Source organism: Lepidochelys kempii, chromosome 4 (genome assembly GCF_965140265.1).
Source record: "Lepidochelys kempii isolate rLepKem1 chromosome 4, rLepKem1.hap2, whole genome shotgun sequence".
Classification (NCBI taxonomy): Eukaryota; Metazoa; Chordata; order Testudines; family Cheloniidae; genus Lepidochelys; species Lepidochelys kempii.
This window is the reverse complement of record NC_133259.1, coordinates 25,791,326-25,812,388: the sequence shown is the minus strand read 5'-3', so window position 1 is coordinate 25,812,388 and position 21,063 is coordinate 25,791,326. Positions and strand designations below refer to the sequence as shown.

The 21,063-nt window shown below is 38.8% G+C and overlaps 1 protein-coding gene across 10 annotated transcripts in view; it reads left to right on the top strand.

The window, feature by feature from the left end:
- The window catches only part of STPG2 (sperm tail PG-rich repeat containing 2), a 407,796-nt gene that overhangs the window by 154,568 nt on the left and 232,165 nt on the right, over positions 1 to 21,063 (top strand). For 6 of the 10 annotated variants that reach the window (XM_073340745.1, XM_073340744.1, XM_073340740.1 and 3 more), the window contains one exon: positions 4,249 to 4,386. The exons of 3 other annotated variants lie outside the window; for them this stretch is intronic. In XM_073340745.1, the coding sequence (XP_073196846.1) occupies positions 4,249 to 4,386 (138 nt within the window). The remainder of the gene's footprint in view (positions 1 to 4,248; positions 4,387 to 21,063) is intronic. One more of the 10 variants, XM_073340739.1, reaches the window with a different exon arrangement.

Below are 21,063 nucleotides of genomic sequence, written 5' to 3'. Positions count from 1 at the left end.
AATTGAAATAAAGAAATATCAAGCATATTCTTGTTTATAGATGTAAATGTCTTGTACAAGTCCGTTAGACATTACCTGTTTTCATTTATTATTTTTTTTAGCAGAAGGTTTATTACAGCCTGACAGAACTGGACCTCAGTTGTCACTCCTTTGGGTGCAATATATTCTATGTTATCCATTAATAAGCAATTGATTTTGAAGTTAATTGTTCATGTTGATGGATGTGCTGTTCTGATTTCTTGGTCTGATTTAGGGAGTAGTGGCTGTCATCAGAAGGAACTTTCTGTTTCACTCCAGACTAGAGGCAACATAAATCAAGTCAGACAGATGCCATTAAAGCTCCATAACACAAGCAACTATGAACATATTGTTTGAGTCTGCAGAGACTATTGCTATGTACAGTGAAGTGGTTGTCACCTGACACTTTTTGCATCACAAAGGATTTGAAAAATAGCTTTAATCAAGAATTTTTGTGTGCACATCAGTGTGCCAGAAAAGTAAACATTTAATATGTTATGGCTCTGTTATTTATCATGAAGTGTATTATTAATCATACAGTAATCAATGGGTTAAAATAGGAGTCTTTTATATCAAAGTTTATACCTTATTCCAGGATTATTTCTCTTTATATTATAAGTATGTTGGGTTTCAGGACTTCAAAGCACAGCTGAGTGATTCTATCCCTACATTCAAGCTGCAAATAACAGCTAAATATAGAAATAACCTCAAAACACCATAGAAATAAATGTATTCTAAAATGAGATGTTCATGGTCAGAGCATTCTGTATTTCCATATCTACCTACAAAGTTCCTAGATGTAGATGTGTGGGACTTTATTAGATACAAATTTGCATCAGATTCAGGTGGTTTAATATTTCATAATATGCATTGGACAATAATGAAAATAACAAAATTAAAACATTTCTTCTCTTGTGGGCTTTATCCTGAAAGCAATGTCACTTGTGTAGGCCTCCATTCTATTCCTGTCTAGGACTTGCAGTAGCTCTACCCCTGTTAGACTTTTACACTTCTCACTTCGGTTCTTTTAGTATACACTAAATTTTCACTTCAGTTTTCAGTTCTTCCAGGACTTGCATTGTTATAGTAGAGAAGTATCTAGTAGTGGAGAGGACTTATCACTTCTCGATTGTGTCTAATGAGCATTATGGTGGTAAAGCCCCCAAGGAGAAGCTAAACAGTTTTCTTGCTCTGTGGAACATGGAAGATACAACCTAATTCAAATTGTTACCACCATGAAACTTATAAAATATTTTTTTAATTTTACAAATTACTGCGGATAAGTGTGTACTCTATATTTTTATAAAAATGCCTTTTAAATCTGTATTGTTTAATAATGGAAGAACCCTTAACAGAGAAGTAATTCAAGAGAGAATCAGAACCTGCAAATAGTTATCATTCTGTGGCTTAAGGATCTGATTTAAAAACCATTGCAGTCAATGGGAGTCATTCCATTGATGTAGTCAGATTATTATCAGGTCTTATGACATTTACTTATGATTGGCTGCATAGCGAATCTTTTACATATTAATTTTAAAATGTTTGGCAACGATACACCAAATGCCGGGTGCTGGTTTTGTGACTGCAGCCTGGCAACTGTTTTCTCCTGTTTATATATTCCATATTACAGGGCACGCTCTAGGCAGGCTCTAGGTGCATATACAGAGCAGTTTTTTTATTTTTTTAAAATATTGTTGTGTAATAGGTGTAAACAGAACCATGATGATCACATCAGTTTCCTTTTAACATTTTAGAATAGTGGAAACTTCCATTCACAGTCTGAAATTAAGGCCTAATGTTTCTAGTATAAAAAAAGTTCAGATATGTTTTACTGTGAATACTTCTGTGCCCTAAAGTTCAAATCCCTTCTTACCCCCAAATCCAGGGTTTTCACAACCTGACTTCTCTTCAGCTAACTTGCATCCAAGCCCTGATCTTGCCTGATAATCTGCACTGTTCTATCTGATGGGTGTGTATCTTCACTACGTATTGAAGATACTTAATTCCACAATGTACTCCCTATCTCCCCTTACATCCTCATATAAATGTTGGCAAAAAGAAAAGGAGTACTTGTGGCACCTTAGAGACTAACCAATTTATTTGAGCATAAGCTTTTGTGAGCTACAGCTCACTTCACATCCGATGAAGTGAGCTGTAGCTCACGAAAGCTTATGCTCAAATAAATTGGTTAGTCTCTAAGGTGCCACAAGTACTCCTTTTCTTTTTGCGAATACAGACTAACACGGCTGCTACTCTGAAACATATAAATTTTGAACAGGAAAGAAGGAATATAACCCTGTGATATACTGCAACATGAGAAAACCCTCTAAGTAGATCAGCAATTGCCCGATTCTACCCTTTGGTTCACTTTAGAGAGAAATTGGACCACTTAAGAGAAACAGTGTCTATCCCTTCTATGAACAAAAAACAAACTATTGTGTAACATGAAGTAAACCATTTTTTCATATTTGGATAACTCAACATTTTTTTAAAAATCACCTTTTGGTTGGGCATAGTCTTTATAAGTTTGAATCCCAAGGTGTAATTTTTCAAGGAAGTTATAAGCACCTGAATATATCAGCATCGAATGAAAATGCTTATACAGCTGACACTATGGCATAAAGCTGCTACTGTGGGACCATAAAACAGCAAATAGTAAAGGAAACTGCTCATTATTTACTTGTGAAAAAAGACTGTGGCCTTTAGTGTGTTTAGTTTTTGCTTTCATGTCTCCACTTCATCAGTCATGACTGGAAGAAAATACTCTTAAATGTGTTCCAGTTGAGATAAAAATATTCACATCCACTTCCTCGGTTTTTTTTAAAACCAGGAGCAGTAATCATTTTGTAAAAATAAAAACAATGTTTGTCTTCCTTTGTACCATTTCATAAGGAGTGCTCAGTGGTGATTTTAGTGTATTTTTCTCTGTATGTTAGGGATTTCTCGTGTCTGATTTCTCAAGACAGCAGAAGAGGCCAGATATAAGAGTAGAATCTATGTCTCTCTCTCATGTCTAGGATAATGAAAAAGAAGAAAATTATATTTTTAGTGATCTTAAGAAAAGGCTCCCTCTTGGTTTTTTTTTTTAAAAGGATGACAGTACAATTCAGCACACAATAGATATATAGTCAGTATAATGAAATCTTAGAGTCAAGAATAGAATTTCTTAAAAAAGCGTTAAGGTGATTCAATGGAATTCAGCTAATACCCAGAAAACAATATTATATTTGATTTACAAAAATTGCACACCTTTTAAAACCCCCAAACCTTAGAAAGTCTGGACATGAGCAGGTAAGAGTCTGTTCAGTTCTCAGTGTTCCCCAACCCAAACTTAATGTTGTCTCAGACAAATTGCAATATATACAAAGGTCAGAATAGCAAATTTTAAGAGATTATCAAAAATTGATGTTTATTGTGAAATATCAGATTTTCAGGATGCACATTTTCCAGATTTTTGGTATCGCTTTGAGCTAGGATTGATATCAAACAGTTAGAGCAACAACAAAACTCTCTCTCTCTCTCTCTCTCTTTGCACATCTATGTGGTTTAGACATAAAAGGTACTCCTTCTTCTTATAGAATCATATTATTGTATGGTTTGAAGGGACCTCAAGAGTGATCCTGTCCAGCCCCAGGGCAGCTACAAAATCTTTATTGGACAATGTCTGGGGACTTTGATTGTTTGGGCCTTTTTGATGATGTCACAGCTATGCACTAGTTCCCAAAATGCACAGCTGGAAATCCATCACTTAAAGACACACAATTCCCCTCCCCCACAGTCTGTTTTGTATATTCAAATTGTGAGAGTTGGGGAGGAAATGTGATTTTAGTTAGCTCATCATTGGTCAGTTATAATGGCACTCCATGTATTACCCCTTTTTTGTTTCAGTCAAATACTTTGGTAGCTGGCAACTTATTTTAACTTTCCACAGCATTTTAATTTTTAGCAGTGTATCAACTTGCTCATCGTTTTTACATTCTACTAAATATCCCCATCCTCACAGCCTCCTCGCTCTTACTATATTCTCTATGCTTCTTTTTAACCCAATCAGCTACTTTCACAGCGTTAACGTCTTATTTCTTTGTCTAGGGATCTTACAATTTTGACATTTTGGTTTGTTTCCTTCCTCAGCACTGTTATTTTAATGAGATTATCATCCATCATCTGTTTCTGCTTTTACTTTTCTCTTTTTTTATTTTCTACTTTGTGTCCATTCTTTATCTCTAATAGATATTTCTTCAGTTTCCAGAGTGGCTTCATTTGGAGTCAGAAAATCTTCCATCTCTTGCCAGCCCAGCCAGCCTCCAGGCTAACTGCCAGACTTCCCCTACTTTTAGGACCAAACCCAGGATAGGTGCAGTGAGTATGGTACATGAGTCCAAGTATGGTCTTTAACACTTTCTTGCCCTGCACAGGATATCACCCTGTCACACATTAAATGAATTAAGAAGTGGCTAACTGACTTATCTCAAAAAGCAGTTGTTAATAGAGAATAGCTCAGATTAGATTATCATAATGGTCCATTCTGGTCTTGAAATGTATGAATCTACTCCTGACTGGATCAGCCATCAGCTGCAGCAGTTCACCAAACAGAGCCAGCCAGATAATGTCCTCAGAATATTCAAGATCCAAAAGCAAAATGGTATTCAGCTCAGCACCACCAATAGGTGTTTCCTTAGGCTTACCAACTGTCATAAATATAAAGGGAAGGGTAAAACCCTTTGAAATCCCTCCTGGCCAGGGGAAAGCTCCTCTCACCTGTAAAGGGTTAAGAAGCTAAAGGTAACCTCGCTGGCACCTGACCAAAATGACCAATGAGGAGACAAGATACTTTCAAAAGCTGGGAGGAGGGAGAGAAACAAAGGGTCTGTGGGTCTATCTATATTCTGTCTTTGCCGGGGATAGACCAGGAATGGAGTCTTAGAACTTTTAGTAAGTAATCTAGCTAGGTACGTGTTAGATTATGATTTCTTTAAATGGCTGAGAAAAGAACTGTGCTGAATAGAATAACTATTTCTGTCTGTGTATCTTTTTTGTAACTTAAGGTTTTGCCTAGAGGGGTTCTCTATGTTTTGAATCTAATTACCCTGTAAGGTATCTACCATCCTGATTTTACAGGGGGAATTTCTTTATTTTTATTTACTTCTATTTTTATTAAAAGTCTTCTTGTAAGAAAACGGAATGTTTTTTCATTGTTCTCAGATCCAAGGATTTGGGTCTGTGGTCACCTATGCAAATTGGTGAGGCTTTTTATCCAACATTTCCCAGGAAAGGGGGGGTGCAAGTGTTGGGAGGATTGTTCATTGTTCTTAAGATCCAAGGGTCTGGGTCTGTAGTCACCTAGGCAAATTGGTGGGGCTTTTTACCAAACCTTGTCCAGGAAGTGGGGTACAAGGTTTTGGGAAGTATTTTGGGGGGAAAGACGCGTCCAAACAGCTCTTCCCCAGTAACCAGTATTAGTTTGGTGGTGGTAGCGGCCAATCCAAGGACGACGGGTGGAATATTTTGTACCTTGGGGAAGTTTTGACCTAAGCTGGTAAAGATAAGCTTAGGAGGTTTTTCATGCAGGTCCCCACATCTGTACCCTAGAGTTCAGAGTGGGGGAGGAACCTTGACACCAACTAACCAATCAGTGCTGATATTGAACAAAACACAGCCTAGCCAAATTCCTGGAGAATTTATTATGCTATGTATCTGCCATCGAGTTAAACACACCTTTCCATTCTACTGCAGAGATCTTCTATCAATGACATTATAATCTCAGGGACCTGGAGTTGCCTCATCAGATCCCAGAAACTTGGTCAGTGCACTGAATCAAAGGCCTCATGGAAGTCTGTAAAAGATTGCTGCATGTACTTATTAAATTCAGCCATTTGTTTGAAGCTAAAGATCTGATTGACAGTGAAATCATAGATATGTAGGGCTGGAAGAGACCTTCAGGAGTCATCAAGTTCAGCCCCCAGTGCTGAGGTAGGACCAAGTAAACTTAGATAATCTGTGATAGGTGTTTGTCCAACTTGTACTTAAAAACCTCTGATGGGATTCTACAACCTCCCTTGGAAGCCTATTCCTGCGCTTAACTACACTGATAGTTAGTTTTTCCTAATATCTAAGCTGAATGTCCCTTGTTCCAGATAAAGCCGATAACTTCTTGTCCTATCTTCAGTGGATATGGAGAACAACGGATCACAGTCCTCTTTATAACTGCCTTTAACAAATATAAAGACTATCAGATTTCCCCTGAAAAGATACCGGAGCAAACTATTAAACAATCAGTTTGTAAGCACCATGAGGATAATATTGTTTTAAGGAACAGCCATCATGGATTCATCAAGAACATATGCCAACTTAATTTCATTCTCTGACATGGTTACTGGCCTAGTGGATGGGGGAAGCAATAAATGTGATATATTTTAACTTTAGTAACGTTTGTGACACAGTCCCACAAGACATTCTCATAAGCAAAGGAGGGAAATGTGGTCTATATTAAATTATTATATGGTGGGAACAGAACTGGTTGAAAGACTGTACTCAAAGAGTAGTTGTCAATGGTTCACTGTCAAACTGAGAGGGTGTATCTCGTGGGGTTCCACGTGGGTTAGTCCTGGGTCCACTACTATTCAATATTTCATTAAAGACTTGGATAATGGAGAGGACAGTATGCTTAAAAATTTGCAGGTGACACCAAGCTGAAAGGGGTTGCAAGCATTTTGGAGGACAGGATTAGAATTCAAAACAACCTGGACAAATTGCAGAACTGGTCTTAAATCAATAAGATGAAATTAAATAAAGACAAGTGTAAAGTACTTCACTTAGGAAGGAAAAATCAAATGCACAACTACAAAATGGGGAATAACTAGCTAGGTAGTATTATTGTTGAAAAGGATCAATGGGTTATAGTGGATCACAACTTAATTATCAGCCAACAATGTGATACAATTGTGGAAAAATGCTAACATTATGGTGTGTATTAACGGGAGTGTCCTGCATAAAACGTGGGAGGTAATTGTCCTGTTTTACTTGGCGCTGGAGTACTGTGTCCAATTTTGGGTGCCATGCTTTAGGAAAGATGTGGACGAATTGGAGAGAGGCCAAAGGAAAGCAACAAAAATGATAAAAGGTTTAGAAAAGCTGATATAAGAGAAAAAGGGGTTTTTGTTTTTTTTTTTTTTTTTTTAGAAAGACAGGTTTCCATTCTCATTGTTTCCTTTTTTAAAGATAAGTACTGTTTTTGCCCTTCAGTCTTCTGGGACCTTGCCTGTCGTCTTGAAGATATTTTCTAACAGTTTGGAGATTGCGTCAGCTAGTTCCTTAAATACCCTAGGTGAATTTCATCAGGCCCTGCTGACTTGAATACATCTACCTTATCGAAATATTTTTTAAACTGTTCTTTCCCTATTTTGGCTTGTGTTCCTTCCACGTGTTGTTAATATTAATTGTGTTGAGTATCATTAACCTTTTTAGTGAAGAGTGAAGCAAAATAGGCATTAAACAACTCATCCTTCTTGATATCATCTGTTATTGGCTCTATTTCCCTGCTAACTAGAAGACCTATGTTTTCAATCATCTTTCTCTTGCTCCTAATGTTGGTAAAGAACCTCTTCTTACTGCCTTTTATGTCCCTTGCTATGTGTAACTCATTTTGTGTCTTAGCTTTTCTGATCTTGTCCCTACATGCTCTTGCTATTCTTTTATATTCCTCCTTAGCGATTCTTCCATGTTTCCACTTTTTGTAATAGTCCTTTTTGATTTTTCAGGTAATTTTAGAGCTCTTGATGAAGTCATATTGGCATCTTACAGTTCTTCCTGTTCTTCTTTTGCGAAGTCTAAAGCCACCCTAAGTTTCCTGGCCTTTGCCATAAAGTGCATAATTGATTTGAAACATTAACATGGAAATAAAGAAATTCCCTGGGACTGGAAACAGTGCAATATCTCAAAGATGGGTAAAATGTAAATAATGATGAGGACAAGGCAGCCAAACAGAGTGATCTAGATTGCATGGTAATCTGAGCTCATTCAAGGAAAACATATTTTAATATAGTCAAATGCACAGTTATACATCTAGGGAGAAGGAATGCAGGCCATACCTAGAGAATGGGGGGTCTATATCCTGGAAAATAGTGATTCTGAAAAAGTTCGAGGGGTCATAGTGAATAAGCAGCTGACCATGAGTTCTTAGTGTGGTGCTGTGGCAAAAAGGGCTAATGCAATCCTTAACTGTATGAACAGGGAAGTGGTGAATATGAGTAGGGAGGTGAATTTACCACTGTATATGGTGTTGGTGAGACTGATACCAGAATAGTGTGTACAGTTTTGGTGTCTATATTTTCAAAAAATAATTGAGAAACTGGAGAGGGTGCAGTAAAGAGCCAGAAAAGTAATCCAAGAGTTGGAGAAAATTCTTTGCAATGAAAGACTTAAAAAGGTCAGTCTGTTTAGCTTATCAACAAGAAGATTTAGAGGCAACTTGATTACAGGGTGTGAGTACTTTCACTGGGGAAAAAAAATACCAGATAATAAAGGACTCTTTAATCTAGTGGAGAAAGGTATAACAAGAACTGTTACCTGGGGTTCCAGTAAACCCGAAGCTGTCTGTACCTGTGTTACAGTGAACCTGAAGCTCTTGTTACTTTACTTTTTGCGAGTCGGTATCAGGACAAACCAAGGGAGACACAGCACTTCTGTCTGCTATGTGGCTGACACAAACAAATCAAAACCACATGCTTTCACTTAAAGCCAGTACTTTTTAATTCCCTGCACCTCCAACAGAATGCATCTCCTTAGTCACTGCTTTATCTAGTCTCAAGCATGCACAAATACAGTAAGTTATAGAGCACCCCAAACTGCAAAATATCCCTTAGGATTACCCCTCAGGAGTTTGGAGTGGTTTTTGGGTGATTTCAGCTGTAGCGTTCCACTGGCCAGCTGTCCATCTGTGGCTGGAGATCTTGATGTGTCTACAAAGCGATCCGTTTGACCCAGACTCCCAGTTCCCTTTTATACCTCTCAAATTAGAAAAAACATGTCAATCTAAAGTATTGCATAGCTGATCAAATGGAGCAAAAGCAAAGGTTGCAAGGTTTGCCAAAAACAGGATGTGGTGTTGTGGTTTTTGGGTCAATTAGTCTGGCAGGTGTATATATTTCTAGGCTGCCTGTTTTTCACAGACTTTCACCCCTGCACTCCAAGAAAAGGGCGCAGAGCGTCAGGTTCACCCCTCACTTCTGCCTTCCCCTTAACTAAGCTAAGTTACTGCAAAGATCCACTAAATAACTATTCCTAGCAATAAGCAAAATAATTGAGAGACCATCCCAATAGTTGGCAGTGGCTTAGGTACCTGGTTGTTTGTTAAAATACCCCTCTACAGAACCATTACTTGGAAGCGGAAACCGAATAAATTCAAATTGGAAATAAATCACAAATTTTTATCAATGAGGGTAATTAACCTTTGGAACAAACTACCAAGGGAAGTGGTAGATTCTCCATGTCTTGAGATCTTTAAATCAAAGCTGGATGCCTTTCTGGAAGATATGCTTTAGGCAATCACAAGTTATCCTTTAGTCAAACACAAATTATTGTGCTCAATGCAAGGGTAACTGTGTGAAATTTAAGGGCCTGTGATATATACAGGAGTTCAGACTAGATGATCTAATGGTTTCTTCTGGCATTATACGCTATGAATCTATGAATACTTTAGAAATACCGAAATAGAATAGGGTAGGATTTTTTCTTACTTATGCCACTGTAATATAGAGTAATTAGAGTTGGCTCTGCATTTACACAGGTGTAAATTAGATTAGGGCATGATTTGATCTCACTTTCCTATCGGTTCATATATTGATACTGTAGACATTCACATATTCTTATCAATGTCAGGATTATATATCAAGTTCATCAAAATATATTATATTGCTACAAAAAGTAAAATATTGATTGTTTCCATTTGTAATTAGAAAGCACATTGAGCTAAATTCTGCATTCCCTTACGTGGTGTTCACAAATTAATTCAATGGTAGTGAAGCTTCTGCGACTGAGTGTAGAATTGGGTCCTCTGTCTTTAAGGTATGATATTTTCTTGCAGGATACGAAGGTATTTGGTTTTCAAAATATTTTAAAATATCATTGCTATACTAAGTAGCCATAGTTGGATGGAATCTGAAGATTTGATAGCACTGACAGTATTCTCTCTTTGTTCTTGCTAGGCCAGAATATCTAGAAATTTTATATTTTCCTCTGATATATTAAGCTGTAGATTCCCAATGGCTATGATAGAGACATTTAAAAATTAGGCAATAAATAATGCAAAATACAATTTAGTTTAATCCTATAAAATACATGAAGAAAGTTAGAAATAACTTTTAGCATGACAGTTCCTCAATAATATTAATGAATGATAGAGTCTTTTATAAGACACCTCATCTTTTTATGTCTAATATAGATATTAGTAAAATTACATTATATGCTGAATAAAATTGAGTTACAATTACATGTCAGTCCCTATTCATTTGGATATTTGAAACTGACTTTGAAAACTACAAGGACCATGATTAGATTTTTAAAGATTCTTGCCCTGAAGAATCTTTTTCCTTTAATAGAAATTGCATATCATGAGAGAGGTTGTTTATCTAGAAATAAGAGGTTGGATTGAAATACGCAAGTCACTTAACTACCATCAAAATAGCTGAGACATGATCAGATACTCACTTTGCCAGATATATAAAATAATTAAATGTAAGGTGCTTGGTACACAAAGAAATTATATATATAAAAAAATCATGGCCTGCAATTGGACTTATCAGCTATAAGCAGCGCTACATGTTTAGCATAAATGATAATAAAGCACAGAAGTATATGGACATGAGATCAACAGTGAAGAGAAAAATGTCTTTTTAACTGTTAGGTTCTTTGATGGATTTTTTCTTAACCCTGTGTCATGTAGTGTTTGCAGATGGTTCAGAAGCAGCATGCATATAGTTAGGGCAATAGGGATTAGGGATGTTTCATCTAGTCATGCTGAATTTTGTTTGGTCAGCTGTATTTGTTACACCAAGAGAAGTGTCACAAAGTATTAGTCAGCTCAGTTCTGGTGCTGGAACCAAATAATAAACTTTTCACTTGTATAATACCTTTTATCTAGGGATATTAAAAGACTTAAATTACTAATTTTGGCACTTGTCATCCAGGTTGGAATTAAGTTGTGTGACTAGAATTATTGTTCTGCCAACTCTTTCCCACTTTTTGCAAGGTTTGGATGTTGCCATCTGATACATTAATAGCAGATTTGCATCCTGTTTGGGGCTTCCTTTTGTAGGTGCTGGAAAATAGACTTTATATGGGTGAAATCCAATGGCAGAACACCTGTTGACTTCAGGAAGGCCAGAATTTCACATTCTGTGTCTTATTGTTGGATTTTAAACATGTGAGGAACAGGCAATGTCTTGAAAGTCTGGCCTTAATGTATTATTAATATTAGTATTAATGTTTATTTGGGTTGCTGTCCATTATCTACTGTGCTATTTCCACACACTTAAGGACTGTTCTGCTCCAGGGAACTTACAATCAAAGGGGACAAACAGTTTCTAAATAAAAAAATTGTTAAATTTAATGTAGAATTTGCACAGTACTTCTGGGGAAGTGAGTTTGCACACTGGATGTCAAAAAGAAATTAGCTAGAACTTAAACTGAAATAAGAAATTCAGAAAGTTGAACAGAATATATGACATTGGAGAATATTCTGTGATCAAACCATCTAGTCTCAAGGGCTATCTTACGTGTATAATATTATGAACCAGTCTTTTTATGAACTGGCTAATGTTCATGTGCTTGCACAGCAGGACTGGCTTGGCGTCCTCTGTCAACTTTAATGGCAGCCATCTGCAGCGTGCCCATATCTAAAATATGCAGAGATGCGATGTGGAGTTTGTTATGTACCTTCACAAATCATGTTCTCTCCACGTGGCATCAGGACCTGATGCTGGTTTTGGGAAAGTAATGCCTCAGAGCTGTTCAGCTCACCTTCTCAAAGAGGTCACAGCTAACTTACGGAGTGTCTTACAGTGGCGCTCTGTGAAAGCAATATCGGGAAGGTGAAAATGAATTTCTTGCCATTAGTAAATCTTAATCTCTGAATTTGTTATTTAGTTAAAGGTCCTCAGTGTGGCAGAAAGGTTTGGTTTTTAATCGTTTTAATCTATTTTAAGGTTTGTTAATAACTTAAGCAAACCCAGTAACATTGAAGATTTGACATGGGGAATATTGGGTGTCTTGGTCCACTTCCTTCTATCCTCATTGTTTTTCTCATCCTTCATGTTATATTTTAACTTTGGTTGTAAACTCTTGGGGGCAGAGACAATAAGTGTGAATCTGATCTCAGTGATACTGGTTTTGCAGTGGCATAGATCTACTGATTTGCTTGAAATTATTCCTGATTTAAACTGATGCAAAAGATTCAGAACTATCATCTTTGATCTGCAAACTGCCAAGAACATGTATTGTACTGGAAAAATAAGAATCTTTATTAGTATTACTGCTAGAAAGCCAGTTTTCCATACCAGTGCCTGAATGCACAGCTAAATTAAATGTACTCTTATTAGACAGATCTCTAGAAAGAGTGCCAAATTAAATCCTTATGTAATTATCACTGAGACCAGGGATGAACTAGTTCCAGTTTTGGTCTCTGTTACTTTTATATTGTTTTTATCGATATCTCCTTCTGAAGGTTCTTTAGCCTTTTTTTGGGGTGGGGGGGTGATAGTCATTGAAAAGAATTTTCTCTTCAAAACTGTTTTAGGTTGTGTGGAGCTGCTAGAGGGGATATCTTGGTATGTAAGTCACAGTTGTGATCTCCTCAAAGATCTTTTTTCAGAAGGAATTCTTTGCTTCCATCCATGGCAGCTGCATTTGCTGGAATAGAAGGGTAATCCAGGCTATCTTTGCTCACGTGCATTTTAGCCGACTACAGGGCAGGTACATTTCCCTCCATCCTACTTGAATGAGGCAGGAGGTAGCAAGACCCTTGCTTCATTCACTGCACACACTGTGTCATATTCTGATATCCTTTCTCCGCTTGAGCAGCAGCTTACTTCAGAGGTAGCTTCATTGAAATCAGTGGAGTTACTCACAAAGATGCCACTCAGCATATAAAGGTGGCAGAATCTGGCCTCACTGAAAGGTGAAATCTGCAAAGCACCTAAGGTTCACTTGAGAGGCTGTCTGTCTCTTTTCTTCCCCATCCTCCCTGCGCCTGGATACTAGGCATGTGAGTTACCAGAAATGTGACTTAATTTACAAGCTTTCTCCCACCCATAATACTGTCATTTTTCCATTGGTTTTTCCTGCTTTTAAACTCCTTTTCTTTCTGCTTTCTGTCTACTACCATGATCACATGATCGCCAGTGCCAAATTTGACTTCTGCACCCTCCCAGCTTCTGCACTTCTATAATTAGCCTCAGTCTCACTCGCTGTCATGCTCAGAAGCTTAGTCCCTTGGGTGTGCACTAATTCAACACGCTTAATTCTGTCCTCACACCCTCAATGGCAGCAGATAGTGTGAAGCTTTGACTATATGTGGCAGGTTTGTCAGTTCCACTAACAATTGTTTTGCCACTGCATTCTTAATTTTCCCCCAAATGGGAACATTAAAAAGAGTGAGATGATGATAAAATTTCTGGTGTGCAGTGATGGCTTCTTGAATAAGGATCTAATGACCTTATAGTTTATTTGCCAAAAAATTCAGTCTCAGTTGATCTGAAACTGTGAATTGACTGATTAATTTGAGCTGGGAAAAGATTTTTCAGGGCCAGCTCAAAAAACTTTGCATGTGTGTCCCCCACCCACAGTAACATTTAGCCCAATGGTTAGAGCACTTGGCTGGATGACACCCAGATTTGAATCCCCACTCTGAAGCAGGGATTTGAACTCAGATCTCTCCACTCCCCAGGTGATCATCCTAAGCATCAGACTGTAGGCTATTCTCAGATGCATTGCTCTCAAGCTCTCCTGTTGAAGCTTTCCATTTTGCATAAATATGTAATTACTCATTCGAGCAGAGTCTTGAACTCCGCTCTCTCCCCTATCAGGTGGGTGCTCTGTCCACCAAGCTATTGACTATTCTCCTCTTAAGCTCTTTGGTTGAAACAGTTCCGCTTTGTATTCCTTGGGCCACAGAGAGTAGGGGCTTGTCTACACTACCAAGTTTTGCTGACAAAACTTATGTCGACAGCCAAAAGTCACCAAAAAAAAAAGCGCCAAAGGGTGTTCACACTTGCTCCCTCTGTCAACAGATCATGTCCACATTGGGGCCACCATCATCGACAGGGTGAGCAATGCACTGTGGGTATGTATCTTGGGATTCTCTCCGAGTTCTCCCACAGCCCCCTCAGCTGTCGAGAGCAGCATCATGAGTAGCTCTGTGAGCTCTCCGTGCTGAGGAATGGCAAAGCAGCATAGCAGTCTGTCCACCGCCCCTGCAGCAACAGTCTGCCTGCTGCTGTGTTCCTAGCGCAGGGCAGAACAGGAGCATTCCAGTGATTTGCTTTTTGTTTGTTCCCCAAACGGAGCAGCCCACAGACACTTCCCATAGCACTGAAAGGGGAGGGGCGCATGCCTGCAGGGCAGCATAGATCAAAACACTGTGCAGAGCAATCAGGGCAGGCATTGTGGGATACTGGCAGAAGCCAGTTCTGTCGACAAAACAATCAGCAGTGTCTACGCTGGCTCTTTGTCGACAATAAAGGAAGGAGAAAAGACAAAAGTCTCTCGTAGGGGTGTAAGATTTTTGTCACCAAAACCAGGCGTTTTTCGTAACAAAAGTCCCTTTGTAGTGTGTACGCTTTTGCTCTTTTGTCGCCAAAAGGCAGTTTTTGGTGACTAAACTGGCCAGTGTAGACAAGCCCTAAGAACAAGAATGGCTGTTTTGCTTGGTGATTAAGGCACTCAGGAGATGTGGATTCAAATCTTTTCTGCGCCTGATTCAGAAGAAGTAAGTGGAAAATTCCTTGTGGAAGAGAAATTTTGACTCCCTGAAAAGAGACCATCAGGATTTACGTGGGTATTCAATCACTTGAGACAGTTTTTTGCTGGATGTGATTTTGCAAATGCTGTGGTGAAAAGAACTTTCTTCACCCCCACACTGCCACCATCAGAGAACTTCCTTTAAAAAAATATCAATTTGACTTGGCTGCATATGTTTGGTTGGTTGCAGATTATTTTGTATGCGTGAATGGTGACAGGTGATGACAATTAATAGGATACTTAGAAGGAATTGTATTAATGATTAACAATCACACTAGCAATAGACTGGGTTGCTGTCTTCAGGGTCTTCTCCCCTGGAGAAATCTGAAATCAGTTGGATCCTGCGATCTTCATGATTAGACTACTGAAATAAGTTCTCTATCCTGATGGAAACAAAGATGAAACTACACCTCATACTCAATTTACCTATGATCTGATCCTACTGAGTATTTAAAAATTACACTCTTAATACCCAATTCCACTTGTAAATGAAAATCAGATGTGTGTCCAGGTATACATGAGAACTAGGGATGTGGCCATGAGATCCGAAGGCAACCTAAAAGAGCCTTTGCCTGCATAGACATTGAAGTCACTTAGAACAATAATCCTGGGTGACTGCAGTGATAGGTTGGACAAGAAATTGGTTTGTTTTAGTTGGAGTTCTCTGGTGCAGCTGGGTGGCTTGGGACATCCCAGTTATTTCCACCTTTTCCCCATTCCAGGATTTTAGCACGTGGTGAGTACTCTCAAAGGAGTATGATTATAACCTCCAGCATGCAAGTAACATGGGTGTATACTGCCTTTCTGTCTCGGTTGATGTTGCATAATTAATATTTTAAAGATATATCTTAAATTGAGGGCTTTAGTTGTTGTATGTCTGAATTAAGCTAAATGTTAAAATGTGTGCTCAGAAAGTGTGGGTGACAGGGTGTACCTGCCCTTTACAGTTTTAGATGGACCAGTATTGTCCTGTTAAAGTTTTCCTAAAACTTACTCGTGGGACTGGTGATGTAGTTTGTGGGGCAGAAGCAATGGTCTTATGGAGAAACCCACTCTTCTAATGGTTTAGGGCCTATGAGCAGGGTGAATTTGATCTTTCCTCACCTCATAGTGGTACGGAATTAAGCTGGTCCTATGTGTTTCCAGCCAGCCTCTCTCTCACTAGACCAAGAGAGCATGGCAGAGTGGGAGCTATAGTTCCTATGGCAAACAGGAGTGTAGTCTATGGCTCCAGCAAAATCTGCTGGGAAAAGGGGCTGGGTATATAAAAAAAACTCCTCTCCCACAGAATGGGGAAAGAACTGGAGAAAGCTGAAAGGGTCAGTGGTCTCTCATAGAAGAATGGGCAACTAACCCACTTGTTTGTTTGCTTTTTCTGTTATATGTAACTGTGTGTAATTTAAGAAAGACTTTGTAAGTCTGAAGAGGGGCCAAGCCAATTTAAGAAAATGACTGGGAAAGAAAACCAGTGGCATGGGAAATTAGTCCTGTTACAACCCCCCCACTCCACCACCACGGGTATGATCCATTGTTTTGTTTGGCCTGCCACATTGTGTTAGATGTAATAGATGGAAGGTGATATTTGAGAACATTCACATAAAGCAAAGAAATTACCAGAGGCAAAAAAGATTAAATTCTTAAAACTGCCATTTGCATAGTTGATTACTTCCATGCAAAAGATGTGCTGTCAGTAACCGTGCTTGATTTGTAAGATGTTGAAAATTACCCAGTAGATGAAAAACAAACTTAATTTTACAATATATACAATATATCTAATTTGCTAGTTGCCTTTCTATGCCTTTTGACGTATGATTGACTAATGCTTGTGGTTTTTAACTTCAGTACTGAGCCTAGAGTGTTTTGAGAGATGCAAATGGAAACACCAAAATAAATTATATATCTTGCAAAATCACAATTTCAGTTGAAATAATGGAAGAATTCTCATGCTTAAATATAGCAATTCTTGTTTTATAATACGTTTTGCTTTAAGGTACTTCACATTCATGCATATGTTTTAAAAAAGAAACATTAAAACATCAAAGATACAAATTTTGTGGTTTTTTGGAATTCCTAAAGAGTTGCTGATACATCAGAAATCTTAGAAAAATGTTGTTTATCTACTTACAGGAAATTTTGCATCAGAATGATATATTTTTTCTGTTTCACTTTCATCTGAGGCCTATTAAAAAGGTTCTTAGTGGGAAATGGGGATTTTTAACCGAATGCAGGAGCTTGTGCCTATAGCTTCCCAGCCATATAAACTTCAGAGGTGAAGTCCTAACTCCATCAGAGTCAGTGGCAAAACTCCCACTGCTTTCAATGTGGCCAGGATTTCACCCCAGAAGCCTGTAGATGCAGGTTCCATTGAACTTTGATTACCAGTCTCTCCTATTCAGGAGGAGGTGCGGTCATATGAATGAGCACTCTGTTTCCCATACTACAGGATTTCCATATTGAATCTTTGTGTTTGGTCTGTCTTTTTTCTCTAGTTGGGACCATACAACCTGCTGGAATGACTAATAGAGTTATAAATCTGGAACCACCCCCTGTTGTGGTTTCAAGTGAGGACCTGTACAGCTCCATGCTAAAAAAGAGAGTATGCCCTCCTAGGTGTAGTGGAGCACTCACAAAGAACTCTGGGATCTCTCTACATCACTGGAGTGTCCTGATGGGTCTTATCCTTCCTCATTGCAATCTACAGTAACCTTTTCAAACCACCAGCTGCAGTCTTGCTGTCACTATGTCATTATGGTCTCATCCGCCACGCCAGGGTGTTTGGGCAGAAACAGTCTGGCGAGAGGAATGGATCTCTGTTATGATCCCCAACCAGTCTATTGTCACTGACCACACAATTTGCCCTCCTGGTTTTGACCTGCCCCATCATCAGTGGTCCCTGTTGAACAGGTTCCGGACCAGGCAAGGTCTCTGTGCAGCTAACCATTATCGCTGGAGCTTTTGTGATAGCCCTTTGTGCAGCTCCTATGCAACACAGATGATGACACACATTGTCGATGAATGCCTGCTGTCAAGGTTCCTTCCCCATTCTCAACTCTAGGGTACAGATGTGGGGACCTGCATGAAAAACCCCCTCAGCTTATTTTTACCAGCTTAGGTTAAAACTTCCCCAAAGTACAAACTATTTTAACTTTTGCCCCTGGACTTTATTGCTGCCACCACCAAGCGTCTAACAAATATATAACAGGGAAAGAGCCCGCTTGGAAACATCTTTCCCCCCAAAATCCTCCCAAACCCTACACGCCCTTTCCTGGGGAAGGCTTGATAAAAATCCTCACCAATTTGCATAGGTGAACACAGACCCAAGCCCTTGGAACTTAAGAACAATGAAAAAGCAATCAGGTTCTTAAAAGAAGAATTTTAATAGAAGAAAAAGTAAAAGAATCACCTCTGTAAAATCAGGATGGTAAATACCTTACAGGGTAATCAGATTCAAAACACAGAGAATCCCTCTAGGCAAAACCTTAAGTTACAAAAAGACACAAAAACAGGAATATCCATTCCATTCAGTACAACTTATTTTATCAGCCATTTAAACAAAACAGAATCTAATGCATATCTAACTAGATTGCTTATTAGCCCTTTACAGGAGTTCTGACCTGCATTCCTGCTCTGGTCCCGGCAAAGAAAAAAGACACAGACAGAGAGAACCCTTTGTTACCCCCCTACTCCAGCTTTGAAAGTATCTTCTCTCCTCATTGGTCATTTTGGTCGGTGCCAGCAAGGTTATCTTTAGTTTCTTAACCCTTTACAGGTGAAAGGGTTTTTTCCTCTGGCCAGGAGGGATTTAAAGGTGGTTAGCCTTCCCTTTATATTTATGACACCTGCTGACTAGGTTCAGCGGTGGCCTAGAAGAACTGCATCATGCCAGTGAAGATGCCATTGCTTGGCTAGATGACTATGCACATGCTAAATAATAAATTGCAATATTTAGGGTGAACGGAAGGGACAGTGATGTGTGTGGTCTTTTGGTTTTTGTTCCTTTACTGATTCTCCCGGGCTGACTTCTAATGTTAAGCAGACAGATAGGAAGATGCTGTGATGTTTGGGCTGTGGGGCGTTTGAATGTCAGCCAGCCAAGGAATAATTGTAACTATTCAAAGAACAACCTGCTCTCACAATAGGATGTCTCTAGAATTATTTAGCATCCTCAGTAAGTCTGTCAAACTCATCCCCATGAACTTATTTGCAGATATGATTATAAAACTGGTGTGTGTGTGTAAGATGCATTTCCTGGCAGCTGCAGAATATCTAATGTAGCATTCTGCAGCTGTTGGAGAAAGAGGTTATATCTCCCTTGGAATTGGGGGGAAGGAGGAGGAGGCTCTCCCTCATAACCTTTAGTCCAGTGGTTAGGGTACTCACGCAGGATGTGTGAGACCTCGGTCAAATTTCCCCCTCTATGTGATAGAGCAGGGATTGAATGTGAGTCTCCCACATCTATGGAGAGTGTCCTAACCTCCCTAGGCTATAGAGTTATTTTCCCCTGATCTGATGACTACTCATTGTCATTCATAGTTGCAATTCGTAATGATCATGAATAGTCTTTGGGTCAAGAGAAAGAGAGTGAGAGCTTGCAGGGGCGGGTTAGGGCACTCACCAAGGATGTGGGAGATACAAGTTCCATCCCTGCTCTATCTCAGGCTGAGAGGGAAATTCAACCTTGGTCTCCCACATCCTGGGTGTGTTCCCTAACCATGGGTTAAATCTTATAATGGAGTTCCTCCTCCTTCCCCACACCATTTTGTGATTCAAGTCTCCCTTTGCTTTTGGCAAATTCCTCAACATTGAAATTAAAAATTTTGATTTATTGACTCACTGAAAATTTCAGTGCAATTGCAAAGTATTTCATTTTTGGTTCGATCCAAAACAAAACTTACTTGGGAATTGCCAGTGAACCAAAAAATCCATTATTCACCCAGCTCTAGAAGGCGATGATTTCTTAAAAGCAAAGATATCTTCCTAAAATGTTTCTTGTGATATATGTACAAGAGAAGAAGAAAACAAACAAAGAAAAGACCCCCTCCAAACCCAAGCAGAATTAATTCTAAATGGAATATTTCAACTTTCACATGGAAGCATTATCTGCTGTTTAAGACTTTGGTGATATGACATTTGATGTTTTGTCTAGAATTATTGTAATTAATAATTGTATTGCTTTGATGTTGATTAAAATGTTAGTACAGGAGCATAGCAGTAAAGATTTATAAATGAGTAAGAGTAAATATTTTAGCTTAATTGGAAATTACTAAATCTGAAATTAGGAGATTCATCTTGTCCAATAAATCTAAGAACCCTCCATCTAGAATGGAACAAGAACCGTTTAAATTAAAAATTGTTGAATACAGAAATACTTTATCACTAGTCACAGTATTACATAGAAATGTTAATATTAATAATCTTTTTTTAAGATAAATCAAAACTGATAATGTGAGAGAGGCCCTCCTGCCATTCACTGTAGAAGGGAAGAGCAGTGGTGCTGCCTCCCTTATAAGCTGTAGCCCTGTGGTTAGGGCACTTACCTGGGATTTGTGTGATCCAAGTTCAATTCTCCAAGCCTGATCTGGAGAAGAGATTCCAATTTGGGTCTCCCACATTGTAAAGGAGCATCCTAGCCACTGGGCTATGGGATATCCTGGTGTAGGTATCTCTCAGTCTCTCTTGTGGAAGCTGTTCCACTGTGTATAAAAAAAAATGGTGTAAGGACATAAACTTGAGTCTCCCACTACCTAGGTGAGTGCCTTAACCACCAGGTTATAGCATCATTCTCGATAGCTGTCTCTCGCCTAGTGTGGAACAGCTTCAACAGGAAAGACTGAGAGAGACCCACACCTGATAACCCTAGAGTATTCCTCTACAATATAGGAAACAACTCCATGTTCCTGCTCCAATGACTATTTAATTAGTTATACACAATTTAATATTTGGTAGGAGAGGGGAATTTGCCCAGCTCTAGTTCAGAAAGGACATTGGCTATTCCTTTCCTGAGCTCAAAGTGCCCCTCAGTTTTCAGTCTGG